This window comes from Scyliorhinus torazame, chromosome 9, assembly GCF_047496885.1.
Source record: "Scyliorhinus torazame isolate Kashiwa2021f chromosome 9, sScyTor2.1, whole genome shotgun sequence".
Classification (NCBI taxonomy): Eukaryota; Metazoa; Chordata; class Chondrichthyes; order Carcharhiniformes; family Scyliorhinidae; genus Scyliorhinus; species Scyliorhinus torazame.
In genome coordinates, this window is record NC_092715.1 from 269,721,323 (window position 1) to 269,742,852 (window position 21,530).

The 21,530-nt window shown below is 47.4% G+C and overlaps 1 protein-coding gene across 4 annotated transcripts in view; it reads left to right on the top strand.

Moving 5' to 3' along the window:
• The first annotated feature begins 1,743 nt into the window (after positions 1-1,743).
• The window catches only part of c9orf72 (C9orf72-SMCR8 complex subunit), a 66,668-nt gene continuing 46,881 nt past the window's right edge, over positions 1,744-21,530 (top strand). For 2 of the 4 annotated variants that reach the window (XM_072517490.1, XM_072517493.1), the window contains exons 1-4: positions 1,744-1,807; positions 3,074-3,578; positions 5,921-6,016; positions 8,419-8,483. In XM_072517490.1, coding sequence (XP_072373591.1) covers positions 3,135-3,578; positions 5,921-6,016; positions 8,419-8,483 — 605 coding nt within the window. In that variant the 5' untranslated portion in view covers positions 1,744-1,807; positions 3,074-3,134. The other 2 variants (XM_072517491.1, XM_072517492.1) reach the window with 2 other exon arrangements.

Genomic DNA, 21,530 nt, shown 5'->3' on the forward strand with positions numbered 1-21,530 from the left:
CACCCCAGCACACCCCAGTAATCCCAGCAGCAGCCCCCACAGCCTCAGAACACCCGGCGGATCCCGGCAGCAGCCCCCACAGCACCAGAACACTCCGCTGATCCCAGCACAAACCCCCAGCACACCCCGCTGATCCCAGCACAAACCACCAGCACACCCCGCTGATCCCAGCACAGGCACCACAACCCCAGCACACCCCGCTGATCCCAGCACAGGCACCACAACCCCAGCACACCCCGCTGATCCCAGCACTGGCACCACAGCCACAGCACACCCCGCTGATCCCAGCACCAGCCCCCACAACCCCAGCACACCCCGCTGATCCCAGCACAGGCACCACAACCCCAGCACACCCCGCTGATCCCAGCACTGGCACCACAGCCACAGCACACCCCGCTGATCCCAGCACCAGCCCCCACAACCCCAGCACACCCCGCTGAACCCAGCACAGGCACCACAGCCACAGCACACCCCGCTGATCCCAGCACCAGCCCCCTCAACCCCAGCACACCCCGCTGATCCCAGCACAGGCACCACAGCCACAGCACACCCCGCTGATCCCAGCACCAGCCCCCACAACCCCAGCACACCCCGCTGATCCCAGCACAGGCACCACACCCCCAGCACACCCCGCTGATCCCAGCACAGGCACCACACCCCCAGCACACCCCGCTGATCCCAGCACAGGCACCACACCCCCAGCACACCCCGCTGATCCCAGCACAGGCACCACACCCCCAGCACACCCCGCTGATCCCAGCACAGGCACCACACCCCCAGCACACCCCGCTGATCCCAGCACAGGCACCACAGCCACAGCACACCCCGCTGATCCCAGCACCAGCCCCCACAACCCCAGCACACCCCGCTGATCCCAGCACAGGCACCACACCCCCAGCACACCCCGCTGATCCCAGCACAGGCACCACACCCCCAGCACACCCCGCTGATCCCAGCACAGGCACCACACCCCCAGCACACCCCGCTGATCCCAGCACAGGCACCACACCCCCAGCACACCCCGCTGATCCCAGCACAGGCACCACATCCACAGCACACCCCACTGATCCCAGCACAGGCACCACACCCCCAGCACACCCCGCTGATCCCAGCACAGGCACCACAGCCACAGCACACCCTGCTGATCCCAGCACAGACACCACAACCCCAGCACACCCCGCTGATCCCAGCACAGACACCACAACCCCAGCACACCCCGCTGATCCCAGCACAGGCACCACACCCCCAGCACACCCCGCTGATCCCAGCACAGGCACCACATCCACAGCACACCCCACTGATCCCAGCACAGGCACCACAGCCCCACCCAGGGGATGCTGTGTCCCGACACACCCACTGAGGGGACAATTCCTCCCAGGATGGGGTCCAAAGTGCGGGTTGGGTGGATTGGCCAAAACTGAACTGGAGCAAACATTGGTGGGATGGCATTTGGAGCTGGGGGCGGGGCCGGCAAGGAGGGGGCGGGGCCGGCAAGGAGGGGGCGGGGCCGGAACGCGGGAGGGGGCGGGGCCGGAACGCGGGAGGGGGCGGGCCGGCGCGGTGACGGTAAAACCGCCTCCATTCAATACTCAAAGGCCCGCCCACAGCCGGCGGAAGTGACGTTGTGGCCGGTAGGTTCCCTGTTTGCAGTCGGCGGAAGTGACGTCAGCGGCCGGTAGGTTCCCTGGTTGCAGTCGGCGGAAGTGACGTCAGCGGCCGGTAGGTTCCCTGTTTACAGTCGGCGGAAGTGACGTCAGCGTCCGGTAGGTTCCCTGTTTACAGTCGGCGGAAGTGACGTCAGCGTCCGGTAGGTTCCCTGTTTACAGCCGGGAGTGGAGAAAAAAAACCAGTGAATAAACCCGGGGGAGATGAGTGGCGGGGGAGACATGAGGGGTAGATATGGGGGGAGGGGGAGACATGAGGGGTAGATATGGGGGGAGGGGGAGACATGAGGGGTGGATGTGGGGGAGGGGGAGACATGAGGGGTGGATGTGGGGGGAGGGGGAGACATGAGGGGTGGATGTGGGGGGAGGGGGAGACATGAGGGGTGGATGTGGGGGAGGGGGAGGTGGGAGGGGAGACGGGTGATATGGGGGGGGGGCAGATATGAGGGAGGCTGGTCTGAGAGGGTGGGGATAAATGGGAGGGGGAGGATGGGGAGATATGAAGGGGAGGGGGAGATATCAGGGGCAGCACGGTAGCATTGTGGATAGCACAATTGCTTCACAGCTCCAGGGTCCCAGGTTCGATTCCGGCTTGGGTCACTGTCTGTGTGGAGTCTGCACGTTCTCCCCGTGTGTGCGTGGGTTTCCTCCGGGTGCTCCGGTTTCCTCCCACAGTCCAAAGATGTGCAGGTTAGGTGGATTGGCCATGATAAATTGCCCTTAGTGTCCAAAATTGCCCTTAGTGTTGGGTGGGGTTACTGGGTTATGGGGATAGGGTGGAGGTGTGGGCTTAGGTAGAGTGCTCTTTCAAAGAGCCGGTGCAGACTCGATGGGCCGAATGGCCTCCTTCTGCTCTGTAAATTCTATGATTCTATGATATCGGGTGGAGGGCGAGATATGAATTAACAAGAGTAATGGAGACTTGGGAGTAGAAGGTGAGCGAGAGGAAGGAGGGACTAGGGGTTAGAGTGCGAGAGTGGAAGGGAGCCTGGGGGGGGTAGAGTGCGAGCGATTAGGTCTGGGGGTAGGGAGCGAGAGGAAAGGATCAATGCTGATGTGGTCATTGAACCTTGCAAATCAGAAGATTCTAGGTTTGATCCTGACCTGGTCAGAGTTATTTCATCATGACACGGGTGCAGTGCGAGATTGACTGCGGGCAAGAGAGACTCGAGAAGTTAGAGATTGAGGGAGTCAGCAATGTCGGGGGGTTGGGAGTAAATGAGAATTTGGTGGGGGAAGTTGAAGCAGAGAAGCCACAGAGGGATGTGGGAAGAGTGACAAGATGAAGTGACTGGGTTGGACAGAGGGAATGAAGTGTATATTTTGGGCAGGTGAGAGATTGGCATTCTCGTTATTGACTAATTTGTACAGGAAAATTATTTGTGTATTTTGTTATCTTTCTTTACTAGAGACTGCTTATCGAAGATATTCCCGAATTGATGTCTCTATCAGTGGCAGTTAAACTGCAGAATGTCTTCTGCCTGCCCACCTCAATCTCCTGCTGTTGCAAAAACAGAAATTTCCTTGGACAATGGATCACCGTTACTGGCTGCTACCTTTGCTTACTGGGACAACATTCTTGGTCCGAGAGTGAGACACATCTGGGCTCCGAAAAGCGAACAGTTGTTGTTAAGTGATGGAGAAATAACATTTTTGGCAAACCACACCTTAAATGGAGAGATTCTTCGGAGTGCCAAAAGCGGGGCTATCGATGTCAAATTTTTTGTACTTTCGGAAAAAGGGGTAATCATCATCTCATTGATATTTGATGGTAATATGAATGGTGACCGCAGCACTTATGCTCTGTCGGTGATACTGCCTCAAACGGAACTGAGTTTCTACTTACCTCTGCACAGACTATGTGTGGACAGACTAACTCATATTATTAGGAAAGGACGGATATGGATGTATAAGGTGAGTCTGTTAAAAAAACTTGCATCAGTAAATGATTTACGTTCCAATTTAACTAACTAGGGTTTTTTTTGATTTGCAAGCTGATTGAGATGTGGGTGGCACAGTAGCACAGTGGTATCACTGTTGCTTCACAGCACCAGGGTCCCAGGTTCGATTCCTGCTTGGGTCAGTCTGTGCGGAGTCTGCACGTTCTCCCTGTGTCTACATGGGTTTCCTCCGGGTGCCCCGGTTTCCTTCCACAAGCGCCGAAAGACGTGCTGTTAGGTGAATTGGACATTCTGAGTTCTCCCTCTGTACCCGAACAGGTGCCGGAGTGTGGCGACTAGGGGCTTTTCACAGTAACGTCATTGCAGTGTTAATGTAAGCCTACTTGTGACCCTAATAAAGATTATTATTAAGTGAGTGCACTTTCTCTGATATTTAGGAGTTGTGGAGGAAAAGGGGGTGACATGCCATTTTATTCGTTACTCTATAAAACGTAACACCCCCAGAGCCATTCCTGAACTATGTGTTTGTTTCTAACATTTTTCGGGTACCCAGAAGCAACAGGATGATGACCCCTAATTAAACACAGGCCTCTTCTGAGTAGGACATCCCACAAGGTGGAACTCTTTCCTGTTCATATCCTTCAATGCTGATGTGGTCATTGAACCTTGCAAATCAGAAGATTCTAGGTTTGATCCTGACCTGTTCAGAGTTATTTCATCATGACACGGGTGCAGTACGAGATCTATACTTAGTCTCTGCACTCTGAAGGTAATGGAAGCAAAAATAAGCATCTGCTTATTTTTATATGAGCACAAATTGAAAATATTAACCTTTTGGAGTGATCTGAAACATTATTAGCCAGGGTGAAAGAAAGGGTCAATTTGGACCAGAAGAAAGTGAACAAAACTGGGGAGCATCAGTGCTTCAAACATTAGCAATTGCTGAGATGGAGGGACTCGGAGCCCCCAAAATCAGGAGTGTGGGTCAGCGATATGGTAAAGTTCCTCAGTCTGGAGAAAATCAAGTTTGCTCTAAGAGGATCAATACAGGGATTCGCCCGGAGTTGGCAGCCGTTCATCGATTTGTTTAACAAAAACTGAACGTCAGCTGTAAGGGGGGTAAGGGAAAAGGGGGGGGGGGAATAGGAGGCATGGTAATGTTAAATAAGGACAGGGAATTTAGTATAGGGGTAATTGGGGACAGGGCGGGAAAAGTGGGGTACGTGGTTTATTGTTATTTTGTGCGTCGACCGGTGGGGTTGTTTTAGAAATGTCTATGTTAAATTGTGAAAATTACAAATGCTTCAATAAAATATTTTCTCAAAAAAAAAAAATCAGCTCAGCCCTTTGACTTGGCTGTGAAGGAATTCATCAGGATAGTGTCCTAGGCCCAACCACCTTCAGCTGCTTCACAAATGACCTTCCCTCTATCATAACGTCAAAAGTGGGGATGTTTGCTTATGATTGCACAATGTTCAGCACCATTCGCGATACTGAGCCAGTCCATGCCCATCTGCAGAAAGAGCTATACAATGTTGATGCTTGGGCTGATAAGGGGCAAGTAACATTTATACTCTGCGGCTACTAGGCAATGATTCTCTTCAATGACAGAATCCAACCATCTCCCTTTGACATTCAGTGGAATTACCATTGCTGAATCCCCACTGTCCGCATCCTGAGGGTTACCATTGACCAGAATTGAACTGTGATAGCCATATACATACTGTGGCTACAAGAGTAGCTCAGAGGCTGGTAATTGTATGGAGAGTAATTCATCTCCTGACTCCCCAAAGCTCAACACCATGCAGGATTAAAGCCTGCTCAATTGGCAACCTATCCAATTATAAGAATAATAATTATTGTCGCAAGTAGGCTTACATTTACACTGCAATGAAGTTACTGTGAAAAGCCCCTAGTCGCCACATTCCGGCACCTGTATAACTCTGCTGCTCTTTGGATCAATTGAGGAGAGCTCCCTCAATTGTATGAAGAGCCATTTAGGAACACAGGAACAGGAGTTGGCCTTTCGACCCATCGGGCTTACTCTGCCATTCAATTTGATCATGACTAATCGTCTACCTCAGTGCCACTTTGCCATACTATCTCCATATCCCTCAATGTCATTGGTATCTAGAAATCTATCAATATCTGTCTTGAAAAAGCTCAATGATTGAACTTCCACAGACATTTGTTGGCACTACTCTTTGTATGCACTTGATTCAGTCATATTCTCATTCCCTCTTCTCCCTATCCTCAATCACTCTGGAAATGTATCTTAAGAGCATCAAGTCTTAACAAATTATATTTCATTATGTTCTGATAGTTACTATTTAGATGTACTGTTCTCTCTCATAGGGACAGAGCATTATTTCCTTCTTGACAACAGAAATCACACCTGTCATGGAATTATTTTCATCTATGAAAACCCATGGGGTTAAAGAAGGAATTCAAGTAAGTTTGTGGTTGAAACTCATGAGGAGTAAAATGCAATTTGTGTTGAAACATGCAGTTTGTTCAAATGTATTATTCACATTTCAGAATCTTGTTGGATCACAAACATACATCAACAACACTTATCAATGTAGTATGAAATCCCTACAGTCCTTATATTATTTTTTTCAAAGTTTAATTGTGCATTGGTGCATCTTTGCATAACAACCTTGTTAATATAGGGAAGGTCATTTAAAAATGTAGCTCAAATTCCCTATTTCTCCAGAAGCCAGAGATTCACACCCTTGCATTTTAATGATCTCTGTTTACAGGAAAGTAAACTGCATGTCAGATAAAATGAAAAACAAGGTACATATTTTTTATTAATCGCTCGACTTCTAGAGTTCACAGTTGAGTTAAACCTTTTTTATCTGTTTATAATTATCTGAAATAGTTGATTTTGTTCAGAAAGTATTGCAACCTTGGCAGTGAATCAAGGGTAGAGAGTTGTGGGGGCTGTAGCATTGTTATTGTACTCGGAATTCAGAAGTAATTATTTTTACTAATGCTCTTTTAAAAAAAAATTAAGTTGAAGTGCCCAATTTTTTTTCCCAATTAAGGGCCAATTTAGCATGGCCAATCCATCTACCCTGCACACCTTTGGGTTGTGGGGGTGAGACCCACGCACACACCGGGAGAATGTGTAAACTCTACATGGACAGTGACCCAGAGCCAGGATTGAACCCTGGTCCTCAGCGCTGTGAGGCAGTGCTAACCACTGCATAACCGTGCTGCCCCTTATTTTTACTAATGAGGGTAAACTGGATCTTGGTTTAACATTGCACGTGAAAGATGCACCCGTAACCGTGCAGCCTAAATAACATGCGCAAGTACCTGGTGTAGACCTTGAAATCCACAAGCTTCTGATTCATGTGTAAGTGCTATCACTGGACTAAGGTGGATCCCAGAGTGAAAAGTATAACATTTTCAAAGTAGCAGATAGGAATCACTTGGGAGTTAGGGACAAAGAAACGGCACGGTAGCACTGCTACTTGACAGTGCCAGGGATCCGAGTTCAATTCCGGCCTCGGGTGACTGTGTGGAGTTTGAACGCCCTCCCTGTGTCAGCGTTGGTTTCCTCAGCGTGCTCTGGTTTACTCCCACAGTTCAAAGATGTGCAGGTTAGGCAGATTGGCCATGCTGAATTGCCCTAAATTGTCCAGAGATGTGAAGGTTAGCTAACAAGGATAGGGCGGGGTGGGCTGGGGTATTGGCCAAGGTAGTGTGTTCTTTCGGAGGGTCGGTGCAGACTCAGTGGGCCACATTCCTTCTGCACTGTAGTGATTCTATGAAGAAACAAAATTGAATAACTTTGAAGCTGGAGATAAGGTTGGAGAAAGTGACAAGGAAACAGCTTTAGAAATATTGTTTAGTCTGCCATGTGATTTGTGAACTGTTTCAAGGCCTTTGCTAATAGAGCAGCCTCCTAACACCTTACTGTCTGATTTCAAATTTACCACAGCAGCAGGTCAAGTCAAAGACATTCCATTGCATAGGATTGCATGTTGATGCTCCTGTATCTGCTAATCAATTACCCAAGATGGAAAGCATTTTTTTCCCATTAATTAAATTTCTCAATCTAAATGCTAGCTTTTATGTCACCTAGATATGTACAGTACAGCATTTAGAATATTCCAAATTGGAACATTTAGGTGTATGTACTTTTCCTTCAATGCTCCTCAGAGGTGTCACCTGTCTTGAGTTGGTCCTCCTATCCGGCTGCAGTAACTTTGCTGTGTTGCAGTGATAGATGAACAGTGGTATTTTGGCTACAGTATGATTGGAACAAATTATAAATAATGCTCCCCTGCCCCCAAGCTACTTTATTTCATTTGGTCTTATTGCATTATGTTTACTTGCATATAGTATTTTACAAAAGCATTTTGCTACTAACCACTCTTTTCTTTCATATAAGCTCTGAAGCAGACCCTACCTCTCCATTTTTTGGTAAGAAAACACTCCTAAAGCATTTTGCAGTGAAAATAATGTAAACTTACCATTGCAGTGTTCAAAGGGTCCATCGTAAAGACACGTTACATGCTCAACAATGTGAGCACAGTCTAATCTTATAATGCTTTCCCCAAATCTCATTGCAGCTTGGTTTCTTGTATACATTGCAGCTTGCTTTTCTAACAACTATTATTTGTGCATATTTCAAAATTTTCCTGTTGTAATTTGCATATTAACATCTTTCTCATGAATTTATATTCTTTTGGTAATTGAAATTCTCTTGTTATCTCTACATGTTTTCCCTTTTCTGAGCCTTTTTTGCATTTAGATGTTTGGAGTCATGATAATTGTATTGCTGCTTTCTTGTGTTTAGGATGAAAGGATGTAATAAGTTGAATTTTAATTTGTTTTAGATTAAGGATACCCTTTTGAATGATGATGACATTGGTGACAGCTGCCGTGAAGACTTTCTGCATAAGTGAGTGTATATCTTGATAGAAATTGCATGTCGAGTCTGGGCTCAGTTATATGAACCCTCTGGTCCTGGTGACTTGTCAGCTTTCAGTTCTAATAGAGTTCTCAGTACTCTTTCCTTGGTGGTTGTAATTGTTTTAAGCTCCTCCCTCCCTCCCTTTCACCTCTTGACTGGTAAATATTTCTGGGGTGTTGTCTTCTGTAGTGAAGACCGGCACAATTTTTGTTCAACACTTCTGCCGTTTCCGTACTTCTACTGACCTATGCCTTAACCTATTTTCCCAGTTCACTTTAGCTAGCTCTGTCTTCATATCCTGTCTTCATTCTCCATCAAGGGCCATTGCCTTTAAATAATAGTCTTAGACCTACTCGTCCTCAAACTGAATGCAAAATTCAGTCATGTTATGATCACTGCTATCTAAAGGCTCCTTTACTGTGAGATTATTAATTAATCCTGCCACATTTCATACTACCAGGTCTAGAATAGCCTCTAGAACGTGTTGCTCTAACAAACTGTCCCTAAAACACACTATGAACTAATGTTTAAGGCTACCTTTGCTGATCTGATTTGTCTAATCTATATGATTAAATTCACCCATGATAATTGCAGTGACTTTCTTAGAAACCCCCATTATTTGTTTATTTTATTTTATTATTTTTGGTCTGTGGACCAATAATTGGAATGTGCCTTTAAACAGTGAACTTAATCTGAGGCAGCCTGTTCTTCAGGACAGTGTGTTCCAGAGTTGTTTTTTGTATTTGGGGAGGAGAAAACAAACTCGTTGGTGCCGAACCAGCTTTGGAGAAAGTTGGTTCAATTGGCTGGCTGGCAAGTGTGTTGGCCAGGGACAGTGTTCTGTCTGACAACAGTCAGTGATTGGTTCTTGCGTGATGCTTCTGAGAGAGCTGGGCAGAATGAAAGAAGAGAAACAACTTTCTGTCTCACTGCTGAAATAAAGAAAACCTATGTGGGTACGTGTGTTGGTACGCGAGCGTGTGTAAAACGAGGCGGGAGAAGTAGTAATAGGACACAAAGGAATGACGGAAGAACAGAATAGTTACTTTAAAACAAATAGCTGAGGAGATTGTGGAGTCATTGGTGGTGATCTTTCAGGAATCACTAGAGGAAGGGAGGGTCCCAGAGGACTGGAAAATGGTTAATGTAACAGCCTTGTGTAAGAAGGAAGAGGGGGAGGCGGAAGACAGAAATTCTAGACCAGTTAACCTGGCTTCGGTCATTGGTAAGATTTTAAAGTCCATTATTAAAGATGAGAGTGCAGAGTGCATGATAACATAGGATTGAGCCAGCACGGCTTCGTCAAGGGGAGGTCTGACAAATCTGTTAGAATTCTTATCATAGAATCCCTACAGTGCAGAAGGAGGCAATTCGGCCCATCGAGCCTGCACCGACCCTTCGAATGTGCACTCTACCCATTTCTAACCTGCTCCATCCCCGTAACCTAACCTGCACATCCTTGAACTCTAAGGGGCAATTTAGCACGGCAAATTCACTTAACCCGCATATCTTTGGACTGTGGGAGGAAACCGGAGCACCCGGAGGAAATCCACGTCGACATGGGGAGAATGTACAAACTCCACTCAGACAGTGACCCAAGGCAGGAATTGAACCCGGGTCCCTGGCGCGGTGAGGCAACGGTGCTAGTCACTAAGCTACCGTGCCACCCTCCTTTCAGGAGGTACCAAGGAAGTTCGACAAAGGAGAACCAGTGGATTCTATTTAGATTTCCAGAAGGCCTTTAACAAGGTGCCGTAACGGAGGCTGTTAAATAAGTTAAGAGCCCATGGTAAAAAGGGTAAGATATTGGCATGGATAGAAGATTGGATGACTGACAGAGGGCAGAGAGTGGTGATAAAGTGGCCCTTTTCAGGATGCCAGCCAGTGACTAGGGGTGTGCCTCAGAGGTCGGTGTTGGGACCACAACTTTTCACTATATACATTATCGATCTGAAAAAAGGAACTGAGGACACTTGCTAAATTTGCAGACGATACAAAGATATGCAGAGGGACAGGTAGTATTGTGGAATAACTTGGACAGGCTAGGAGAGTGGCCAAAGAAGTGGCAGATGGAATACAATGTGGAAACGACTGAGGTTATGCACTTTGGTGGTAAGAATGGAGGCATAGACTATTTTCTAATTGGGAAAGGCTTCAGAAATCAGAAGCATGAAGAGACCTAGGGGTCCTAGTTCAAGATTCTCAAGGTTAACGTGCAGTTTCAGTCGGCAGTTAGGAAGACAAATACAATGTTAGCATTCATGTCGAGAGGGCTAGAATACAAGACCAGGGATGGACTTCTGAGGCTGTATAAGGCTCTGGTCAGACCCTATTTGGGGTATTGTGAGCAGTTTTGGGACCCGTATCTAAGGAAGGATGTGCTGGCCTTGGAAAGGGTCTAGAGGAGATTCACAAGAATTGATCCCTGGGATGAAGAGCTTGTCATATGAGGAGCGGTTGAGGACTCTGGGTCTGTACTCGTTGCAGTTTAGAAGGATATGGGGGGATCTTATTTAAACTTGCAGGATACTGAAAGGCCAGGATAGAGTGGATGTGGAGAGGATGTTACACTTGTAGGAAAAATTAGAAGCAGAGCGCACAGCCTCAAACTGAAATGAGGAGGAATTTCTTCAATTGCAGGGTGGTGAACCTGTGGCACTTTTTGACACAAAAGACTGTTTAGGCCAAATCACTGAGTGTCTTTAAGACAGAAATAGGTTCTTGTTTAATAAGGGGGTCATAGGTTATAGAGAGATGGCAGGAGAATGGGAATGAGAAACGTATCAGCCATGATTGAATGGTGGAGCAGAATCGATGGGCAGAATGGCCTAATTCTGGCCCTATGTCATGTGGTCTTATAGTTGAGGTGATTGAGGTGTACATAATTATGAGGGTATGATGGGGTTGATTGGAAGGAACTTCTTCCCTTAGTAGAGTGGTCAATAACCAGGGGGCATAGATTTAAGGTCAAGGGCAGGAGATTACGAGTGGATTTGAGGTAAAACCCAGAGGGTGGTAGGAATCTTAAACTCACTGCCTGAAAGGGTGGTCGAGGCGGGAACCCTCAACATTTCAGAAATATTTGGATGAAATGCGGACCAAGTGCTGGAAAATAGGATTAAAATAGATAGGTGTTTGATGGCCAGCACGGACACGATGGACCGAAGGGCCTCTCTCCGCGCTGTAAAATTCTATGACACATACCAGTGCATGATAAAACCAGTGTGCCAAAATATAGAAGAATAAAAGTTCTTTGTTGGATTCCTGGGCACATTACAAATTACCTAGATACCCAGGCCAGCAAAAACACACTTTAGGACGTGAGGAGCAACGGTTCAGCAACATGAATGGTCAATGATGCTGAAACAATTCTATAGTTAGAATCAAAATTGAGAAGGATCCCATTAATCCCAATAGTTCTTGCAGTTGGAAGTATGTGCAGACCTGCTGTGAACCCTCTTCAATACTATTATTTGTTCAGTTGCAAGAAGTGGAGATAATACTTTTGGCTCTGTCCCTTCTCCTATGCCTGTCTCTAAGCTACAAACTGTATTCAGCCCCACCCCATAGAGGGTTGACTAAGACTGGAAACTCACAAGAACAAGGAGGGTGCAATAATTGCCCACCATTTTATTAATATTGAATTGTATTTTTCTCATAACTGCTTTATAGAGTCATAGATGTGTACAACATGGAAACAGGCCCTTCGGCCCAGCTTGTCCATGCTGCCCAGTTTCTATCACGAAACTAGTCCCACTTCCTGCATTTGGCCCATATCCTTCTATACCCACACTGCTCATGTAACTGTCTAACCTTTTTAAAAGACAAAATTGTACCCACCTCTACCACTGCCTCTGGCAGCTCGTTCCAGATGCTCGCCACCCTCTGTGTGAAGAAATTTCCCCTCTGGTCTCTTTTGTATCTCTCTCTTCTCACCGTAAACCTCTGCCCTCTAGTTCCAGACTCCTCTATCTTTAGGAAAAGATGTCGACTATCTATAAGCTCCTCATTATTTTATAGACCTCCAGGTTGCCCTTAGTGTTCAAAAAGGTTAGGAAGGAGCAGCGCTCCGAAAGCTAGTGACATCGAAACAAACCTGTTGGACTTTAACCTGGTGTCGTAAGACTTCGTACTGTGCTCACCCCAGTCCAACGCCGGCATCTCCACTTCAAAAAGGTTGGGTGGGACTACTGGGTTATGGGGATAGTATGGAGGTGTAGTCTTAAGTGGGATGCTCTTTATAAGGGCTGGTGCAGACTCGATGGACCGAATGGCCTCCTTCTGCACTGTAAATCTATGATTCTATATAAGATCACCCCTAAGCCTCCTATGCTCCAGGGAAAAAGTCCCAGCCTATCCAACCTCTCCTTGTAACTCAGACCATCAAGTCCTGGTCGCATCCTCGTAAATCTCTTCTGCACTCTTTTTAGTGTAACAGTATCCTTCCTATAATAGGGTGACCAGAACTGAACACAGTATTCTATGTGTGGTCTTACCAATGTCTTGTACAATTTCAACAAGACGTCCCAACTCCTGTATTCAGTGTTCTGACCAATGAAACCTAGCATGCTGAATGCCTTCTTCACCACCCTGTCCACCTGTGACTCCACCTTCAAGGAGCTATGAACCTGTACCCCTAGATCTCTTTGTTCTGTAACTCTCCCCAACTCTATCATTAACTGAGTAGGTCCTGCCCTGATTTGATCAACCAAAATGCATCACAAACATTTATCCAAATTAAACTCCCATCTGCCATTCATCAGCCCACTGGCCCAATTGGTCAAGATCCTGTTGCAATCTTGTATAACCTTCTTCACTGTCCACTATGCCACCAATCTTGGTGTCATTTGCAAACTTGCGAACCATGCCTCTTTCATTCTCATCCAAATCTCTCTCGCGTGTGTGTGTGTGTGTATATATACCAAGTAACAGTGGACCCAGCACCGATCCCTCAGGCACACTGCTGGTCACAGGCCTCCAGTTTGAAAAACGACCCTCCACAACGGTAGCATAGTGGTTAGCACTGCTGCCTCACTGCTCCAGGGTCCCAGTTTCGATTCCGGCTTGGGTCACTGTCTGTGCGGAGTCTGCACGTCCTCCCCGTGTGTGCGTGGGTTTCCTCCGGGTGCTCCGGATTCCTCCCACAGTCCAAAGATGTGCAGGTTAGGTGGATTGGCCATGATAAATTGCCCTTAGTGTCCAAAATTGCCCGTCGTGATGGGTGGGGTTACTGGGTTATGGGGATAGGGTGGGGGTGTTGACCTTGGGTAGGTTGCTCTTTCCAAGAGCCGGTGCAGACTCGATGGGCCGAATGGCCTCCTTCTGCACTGTAAATTCTATGACATCTATGACAACCACCCTTTGGCTTTGGTCGCCAAGCCAATTTTGTATCCAATTGGTTACCTCACCCTGGATCCTGTGAGATTTAACTTTTTGCAACAACCTACCATGCGGTACCTTGTCAAAGGCCTTGCTAAAGTCCATGTAGACAACATCGACTGCACTGCCCTCATCTACCTTCTTGGTTACCCTTTCAAAAAGCTCAATCTAATTTGTGAGACATGACTTTCCCCTTACAAAGCCATGCTGACTTTCCCTAATTAGCCCTTGCCTGTCTAAATGCCTGTAGATCCTGTCCCTCAGAATACCTTCTAACAACTTATCCACTACAGATGTAAGGCTCATCGGTCTGTAGTTCCCAGCCCTTTTTAAACAAGGGCAGAACATTTACTACCCTCCAATCTTCAGGCACCTCTCCTGTGACTGTCGATGATTCAAATATCTCAGCAAGGGGGCCGGTAATTTCCTCCCTAACTTCCCACAACGTCCTGGGATACATTTCATCAGGTCCCGGGTTATCTATCTTGATGCGCTTTAATACCTCCAGCACCTCCTCCTCTGTAATATGTACACTCCTCAAGACATCACTTTTTTTCCCCCTAACATTCGTAAATACTGATGAGAAATATTCATTTAGGACCTCTCCCATCACTTATGGATCTGCATATAGATGACCTTGTTTATCCTTAAGAGGCCCTACCTTCTCCCTGATCATTCTTTTGCCCTTTATGTGTCTGTAAAAGCTCTTTGGATTTTTCCTTTGCCTTATCTGCCAAGACAATCTCATGTCCCCTTTTTGCCCTCCTGATTTCTCTCTTAACTCTACTCCAACCAGCCCTATACTCTCCAAGGGATCCACTTGATCCCAGCTGCCTATGCATATCATATGCCGCCTCCTTCGTTTTGACCATGGCGTCAATATCCCGAGTCATCCAGGGTTCCCTACTTCTACCAGCCTTACCCTTCACTCTAAGAGGAATGTGCTCACCCTGAACCCTAGTTAACACCCTTTGAAAGATTCCCACTTTCCAGCTGTCCCCTTGCCTGTAAATAGGCACCCCCGATCAACTTTTGAAAGTTCCCACCTAATAACCTCGAAATTGGCCTTGCCCCAATTTAGAATTTTAACTTTTGGGCCAGAACTATCATTCTCCATAGCTATCTTAAAACTAATGGAATTATGGCCACTGGTCCCAAAGTGATCCCTCACGAACACTTCCATCACCTGCCCTTCCTTATTCCCCAAGAGGAGGTCAGGTTTTGCTCCCTCGCCAGCCGGGCCATCCACATATTGAATGAGGAATTCTTCCTGAATACACTCGACAAATTTCTCTCCATCCAAACCCCTATGCTAAGGCTTTTCCAGTTAATGTTGGGAAAGTTAAAGTCCCCTACTATTACCATCCTATTTTTCTGGCAACTATCTGTAATCTCCTTGCGTATTTGCTTCTCGATTTCCCGCTGACTATTTGGGGGCTGATACTACAGCCCTATCGAAGTGATCTCACCGTTCTTATTTTTGTTTTGTCTTTTGTATGTTTTTCTTTGCTATTTATGTAAGGCTTATGCACTTTCTCAGGATTTGATTTGCTGTACTACAAATTTCAAAATATATCCAGGCTGATCTTGTGAAGATGAGCTGTATTTCAGTAATGTACACATTAGAGAAAAGGTACATGGTGACAATCTTTTCCAGTCCACTTGATATGTTCCTTAAACTAGCACCTGGGAGGCATCAAAGTATCTGGGTCTGGAGTCCAAAAGACCAACCAACCCATTCTAGCTATATTGCTAATCTGACACAAGATGGTATTGCAACATTATTATTTATTTTTGGCCCTGCCAAAGCCATCCTTTTTCATTAGGAAAATAGAATTTTAAGTCTGTTTTAGAGCATAAATTGCTCCTGTTCTTTACTTTCCTTCTTTCTGTTCCCTGCCTTTTGGATAGTTATCGAACTGCACCACATGCTTCATATCTTTCATTGGTGTGACTGTTCTCTCAAACTCTTGCTCCAAAAATTATGGACCCTGTCTGGAGTGTAAAATCGGCTTCATTGCCTTCTCAGTGTCTGTGATTCTGCACTCAGTGAGTCGATGCAAAAACAGAACATGCTGACAGCAGCTGTGGAGAGAGAACGGAGTTAGATTGTGCGTTGATGGTTTTCCATTTGGATGCCATTTAGCATAGTTATTTTAACTGGTGGCTCAATGTTACAGCTAGAGGTTAAATGTCTATTATTTTAAACAACAAAGCAGCACATGGACTTGGGCTAAGCTCAGTGAATTTATAAATTGGGCGTGTGTTGCAAAGGTGGCGGTGACCCGCTATTGGGTGGTGGCAGACTTTTCTGGTCACTGTCAACTCCGGGGTTTCCTGTTGTTTGCCATCGGTGGGACCGGAAGATCCGGCTGGTGGGAATGGCTGGAAAATCCCACCCATTGTTTGCAGTGGTCAGTTTCTCTAAACAGAAACCTGCAGTTGCTATTGTGTTATACACTATATTTAAAAAATAATCATTCTGTGATTGAAATGCTTTAGGTAATCCTGTGGCAGATTTTCCATTCTCAGGTCACAGGATTTGGTTTATGTTGCCACGTAAATTGGTCATGAGACACTGCAGAATTGCAGGGCCCTTATGATGGAGCCTGTTTTGTGATTTTTGGAACGTTTATGGGGATCACATGAGTAATGAATGATGCATGGTGATCCAGTTGCATAAATTTCAAATTAATAGCACGGCTGCCCTCGGTGCCGGGGTCCCAGGTTCGATCCCGACTCTGGGTCACTGTCTGTGTGGAGTTCGCACATTCTCCCCGGGATTGCGTGGGTTTCGCCCCCCTGTAGCCACCTAAAATGGCTGATTCCCGATTAATTTGGCCAAACCCCGATGTAAAATGGTGAACTGAAAAGGCTGATGGGAAAATCAGCCAACAGGGCACAAACGGACAGCTGCAGACAGAACAGTGTATTCGGCTCTGGGGAAGTCGGCCCAGACCGATACCTGCAACCATTAGCAGCACATCAACCCAGCCATCTGCAGTTTAATCGGCTATCCCCGGGAACAATTGCAACAAATTAGCAATTGAAAGCCGATCCAGACCTCTCGGCGCCAGCAGTGGCCGAGACAAAGAAAGGTGAACGACCACCCCCCGATCAAGGAATCGCCCCATTATTGGAGCATATCGAACCAAGTGATTGGGACCAAGTCCAATCACTTGGAACCAGGGTCAAGGTCCGCCCCGAGAGGCGGGAAGCCCCTGGGAACTATAAGAGTAAGGGGCCAAGTTCAGATCGACCCTTCTCTCCCTTCTCTTCCTGCTCGCAACCTTCGCAAGAACCATCGACAAGAAACCGTAAGTTTGACTCCAGCGATCGCTACCCGATAGAGACTCCTAGCCATCGACCTATATCAGCCTATGAATCCCGCAGGCCAGACCCAATTCGATAAACCATTCGTTTCCCTGACCTGGTTGGCCATTCCCAAAGTTAAGTATTGGCCTGTAGTGGTAGGTAGTAGTCTAGAATGTAGGATTATTGTATAAGTATTTATTGCTGTATATAATAAATAATCGTTGATTTAACTCTTACTAAGTGGTGTGCTGCCTTATTAATCATAACTTGAACCACATGGCGGTATCAGAAAGATACCTGGCGACTCGTGAGCAAAGGTGACAGAATTAGAGCTAATAAAACTAAAGCTAATAAGAGCAACATTTTGGCGACTCCGCCGGGACCCGATCTAGAAGTGGAAAACCACTCCGGGAGAACCCAAGAAATTTGAATAGAATCCAATTGGAAACAAAAAAAACACCAAGTGTTCAAGCGGTTCTGATTAATAATTCACAATTCGGAAGTGTGTGTATGCATGTGAAACTAACAGGGTTATATGGTAAAACTGATAGATTTTTGTTGCATCAAAACTGTCGGAAGTCTGTATTTTCGGAAATTAGCACAAGCCGTACCCGCATCTACGACACCACTTCAGCCCCCTGTTCCAAGTTTAACCGAAGAAGCAGATAGGAGAGATAGCCATGCAGGCAATGCAACGCCTCATGAATCCCGAGGAATTTGCGGTCGCAGCGACCAGCAGCAGTAGAGTGGGACAGTGTCCCATTTGGGAGTAGGAAATTAGGATGGCCCATGTGGGATGATTTCTGCAGTAATGACGACTCTGGTCCCAGAGGTATAGGGCATACTTGGTGGGAGAACATGAGTGAAATCCATAAAAAGAGCTTAGCAAAAGCGCGCAAGCCGATGGCAATTGTGTCCTGTCTGGCACAATTGCGAGGCACAGAGGAGGTCGTCAGGACGCTCCGCAAAGAAGTAGAGGGCATGCATCGTATGAGTAAAGTCGATGTATGCGAGGTGGAGAAAGAAAATTTAGAGCTAAGGAGGAAATTAGCAGCAAAGGACGAAGAGGTGGCTGACGCCAAACGGGGTCACCAGTCTTGTCTGGCGCATTTGAGTAGTTTCCAATCCCAGTACGAAAAGGCTTATCAGGACACGCAGCGAGCAGTCCTGACAAAGAAAGAAACAGAGAAGCAGGTGGAGACGCTACAGAAGCAATGTAGTGATCTCAAGGCAGCCTTGAGAGCGCTCCACGCTGCAACCACGGAACAAAGGCAGAGCACCATAGACCATGCAAAGTGCCGGAAGCAAATTGCAGACCTGCAATCACTGCTTTCTGTCCAAAAGGGATTCCAAGAAACCTTTGGGGAAAGTTTAGAACAGGAAGATGATTGGGAAGAATTGCAGGAAACAGCGCAGAGATATGTTCAGGGAACATGTGCGCAGGGAACGCCCCAAAGGAGAAAAGCACCCCCACCCCCCACACAGCAGGTAGTTCAGGCTCCGATGAACCCTGTAACAACCCACCGCACAGCCACATCAGACGAGGCGGAATTCCTATATTCCACCCCCCTCACAGTGACCCAATTACGGGACGAGTAAAAAAATCACACCGTTCCTCCCCGCTTCAGACCCACACCATTTCTTTGCCACCGTCAAACATCAGGCGACCATGTACGGCCTGGATGAGAGAGAGCATGTAAAGCTCATGGTTCTAAGCTTAGACCCATCGGTAGCAGCAGCCCTTCCCGACCCACAGAATGTAGGAGGAGGCACCCTTGCAGAAATGCATACCGTGATCCTGAATGCGATCGGGTATAACTGGTAGATGGCCTAAATAAGTGTAGGCAGAAGAAGTCTGAACACCCCACAGCGTTTGCAGGACGCTTGTGGATTCACTTTGAAGCCGTTTTTGGAGACGTAGACCGTGCCTATTTGTCCCCAGACAATATGGCCAAATGGACCCGCACCCTTATCTCCCATGCCACAGAGGCAGGACAGAATGCCTGTAGTAGTTATGATCCCTCGGAGGAGGCTCATAACGAGAAGTGGGTGGTTAAAAGATTGTCCCGCATTTGGGAGCAGTCTGTTCACAATCGACCCGCCGCTAAAACCACAGAGGAAAAGCAAGCCGCCGCAGACATGCAGGCAGTAAAAGCCACACCTCACAACCCCGCCTGGGTAAATGAGGGAAAGAACAGCCCTCCAACAAAACCGCAAGAATGTTACAATTGTGGACATTTGGGACATTTTGCCAAAGAGTGCAATGCCCCTAAAAAGCCACAGAGAGCCTAACAGACAGGCACTCTCAGTAAGAAAAAGGCAGAGCCCATACATAGCGTTAGCGCCCGGTCGGATCAGACAGACTTGACCGGAACGGACTGACGGTGTACAGGCTCCCCCAGTTGGGTCTGCGATACACTTTGGGATAGGTCAGGACGACCCGTAGTCGCGGCGAAAATTCGGGGACAGCCTATCGAGTTTCTTTGGGACACAGGAGGGTCCCGCACCACCATAAATTCCTCCACCCTTTGTCAGGACACGTGACCCACTACAGCCACTATCACCCTCAGCGGCTTTACAGGCCACTCACAGCAGGGACACATTACAGCCCCTGTATCCATCCAAATCGGAACCATTAGCACAAAACACCCCGTAGTTTTAGTAGACCTGCCCCAAACAGCAGAACACATTCTGGGAATCGACTTTATGAATTCCCACCACCTATCCTTCGATCCAGTCAACCAGTGTGTCTGGAAGATGGCGAAATCCGCTAGAGCCCCCGCAACGCTCACCATAGGGGACTACATGAACAAAATTAGCGCAGTAGGCGAGTTTTGGTTCAACCCCACCACACTCAGCACGGACAGACAGGTTAGGGCAGTCCTGCAAAAGAACAGGGCAGCATTCGCGACCCACAAGCACGACTGTGGACGGATGACTGGCTCCGTACAAGTTACAGGCCCGGTCCCTGGACCCCCAAAACAGTACGGATTTCCCCTGGAAGCAGAGGGAGAAATCCTAAAAGTTATCGAGAGCTTATTAGAGCAGGGCGTACTAAGATCGGTAGCCTCTACTAATAATGCCCCGATTTGGCCAGTAAGAAAGCCCGACGGATCATGGCGCTTGACCATTGATTATCGGGAACTCAATAAAGTCGCCCCCACCGTAGCAACAAGTCCTGAGACCATGCTCAAACAGGGACTCAATTCCCGATACTTCACGGTTTTGGACATCAGTAATGGATTCTGGTCCATTCCATTGGCAAAGGCGCGCCAATATAAATTTGCCTTCACTTTCAGAGCGCAGCAGTACACGTGGACATGCCTGCCACAAGGCTTCCACAACTCCCCCTCCATTTTCCACCGACAGCTGGCAAATGGACTAGCTAAATTTCCTCGCCCCGAATGTCTGGTACAGTATGTAGATGATCTACTACTGCAGACAGACACAAAGGAAGAGCACATTGAGCTTCTGTCCGAACTCCTGCAATTACTACATTCCATTGGATGTAAAGTCAACCCCAAAAAGGCCCAGATATTGGAAGAAAAAGTGGTATATTTGGGTACTATTATCACACACGGCAAACGCGAGATCGAGCACAAAAGAATTGACTCGATCGCTAAATTGCTCCTTCCCCAAAACGTTTCAGCCCTCCGGTCGTTTTTAGGACTGGTTGGCTGCTGCCGAAACCACATTGACGGTTTCGCCAGCAAGGCAGCGCCCCTCTCAGACCTCCTAAAGAAAGGAACCCCCTGGGAATGGCTTCCGCAGCATACGGAATCATTAAAACAGGCGCTCATAGCCGCCCCCGCACTACAAATTCCAGACCCGCTTTCCCCTTACGCAATAGAGGTAGCGACCACAGACCGCACCCTTTCAGCCGTGCTCCTGCAGGAACGGCACGACCAGTTACGACCCGTGGCTTATGTCTCCCGAATTTTAGATGCTGTGGAGCAGGGATTTTCAGCCTGTGAGAGGCACCTGCTCAGTTTTCTGGGCAGTCCAGTACTTTTGCTATATTACCGGACTGAACCCCATCACCATTCTGACCGAGCACACCCCCACCCAACCTTTACTGGACTGTCGACTTAAAGACAGTACCGTCAGCCAAATACGCGCTGCTAGGTGGACCCTTCTCTTGCAAGGACGGGACATCACAGTAAAACGGACCAAGACTCACACATACTTAGCGGACAATTTACAGTACCCCGGAACCCCCCATGAGTGTGAAATCATCTCGCCCCACCACAACACAGGCCCCTTTATAGCTAAAACACCCCCCAGAAAATTAGCCACTCCATCTCCGAGCCCCCCTCACCCGGACACATGTGACCCCATTAG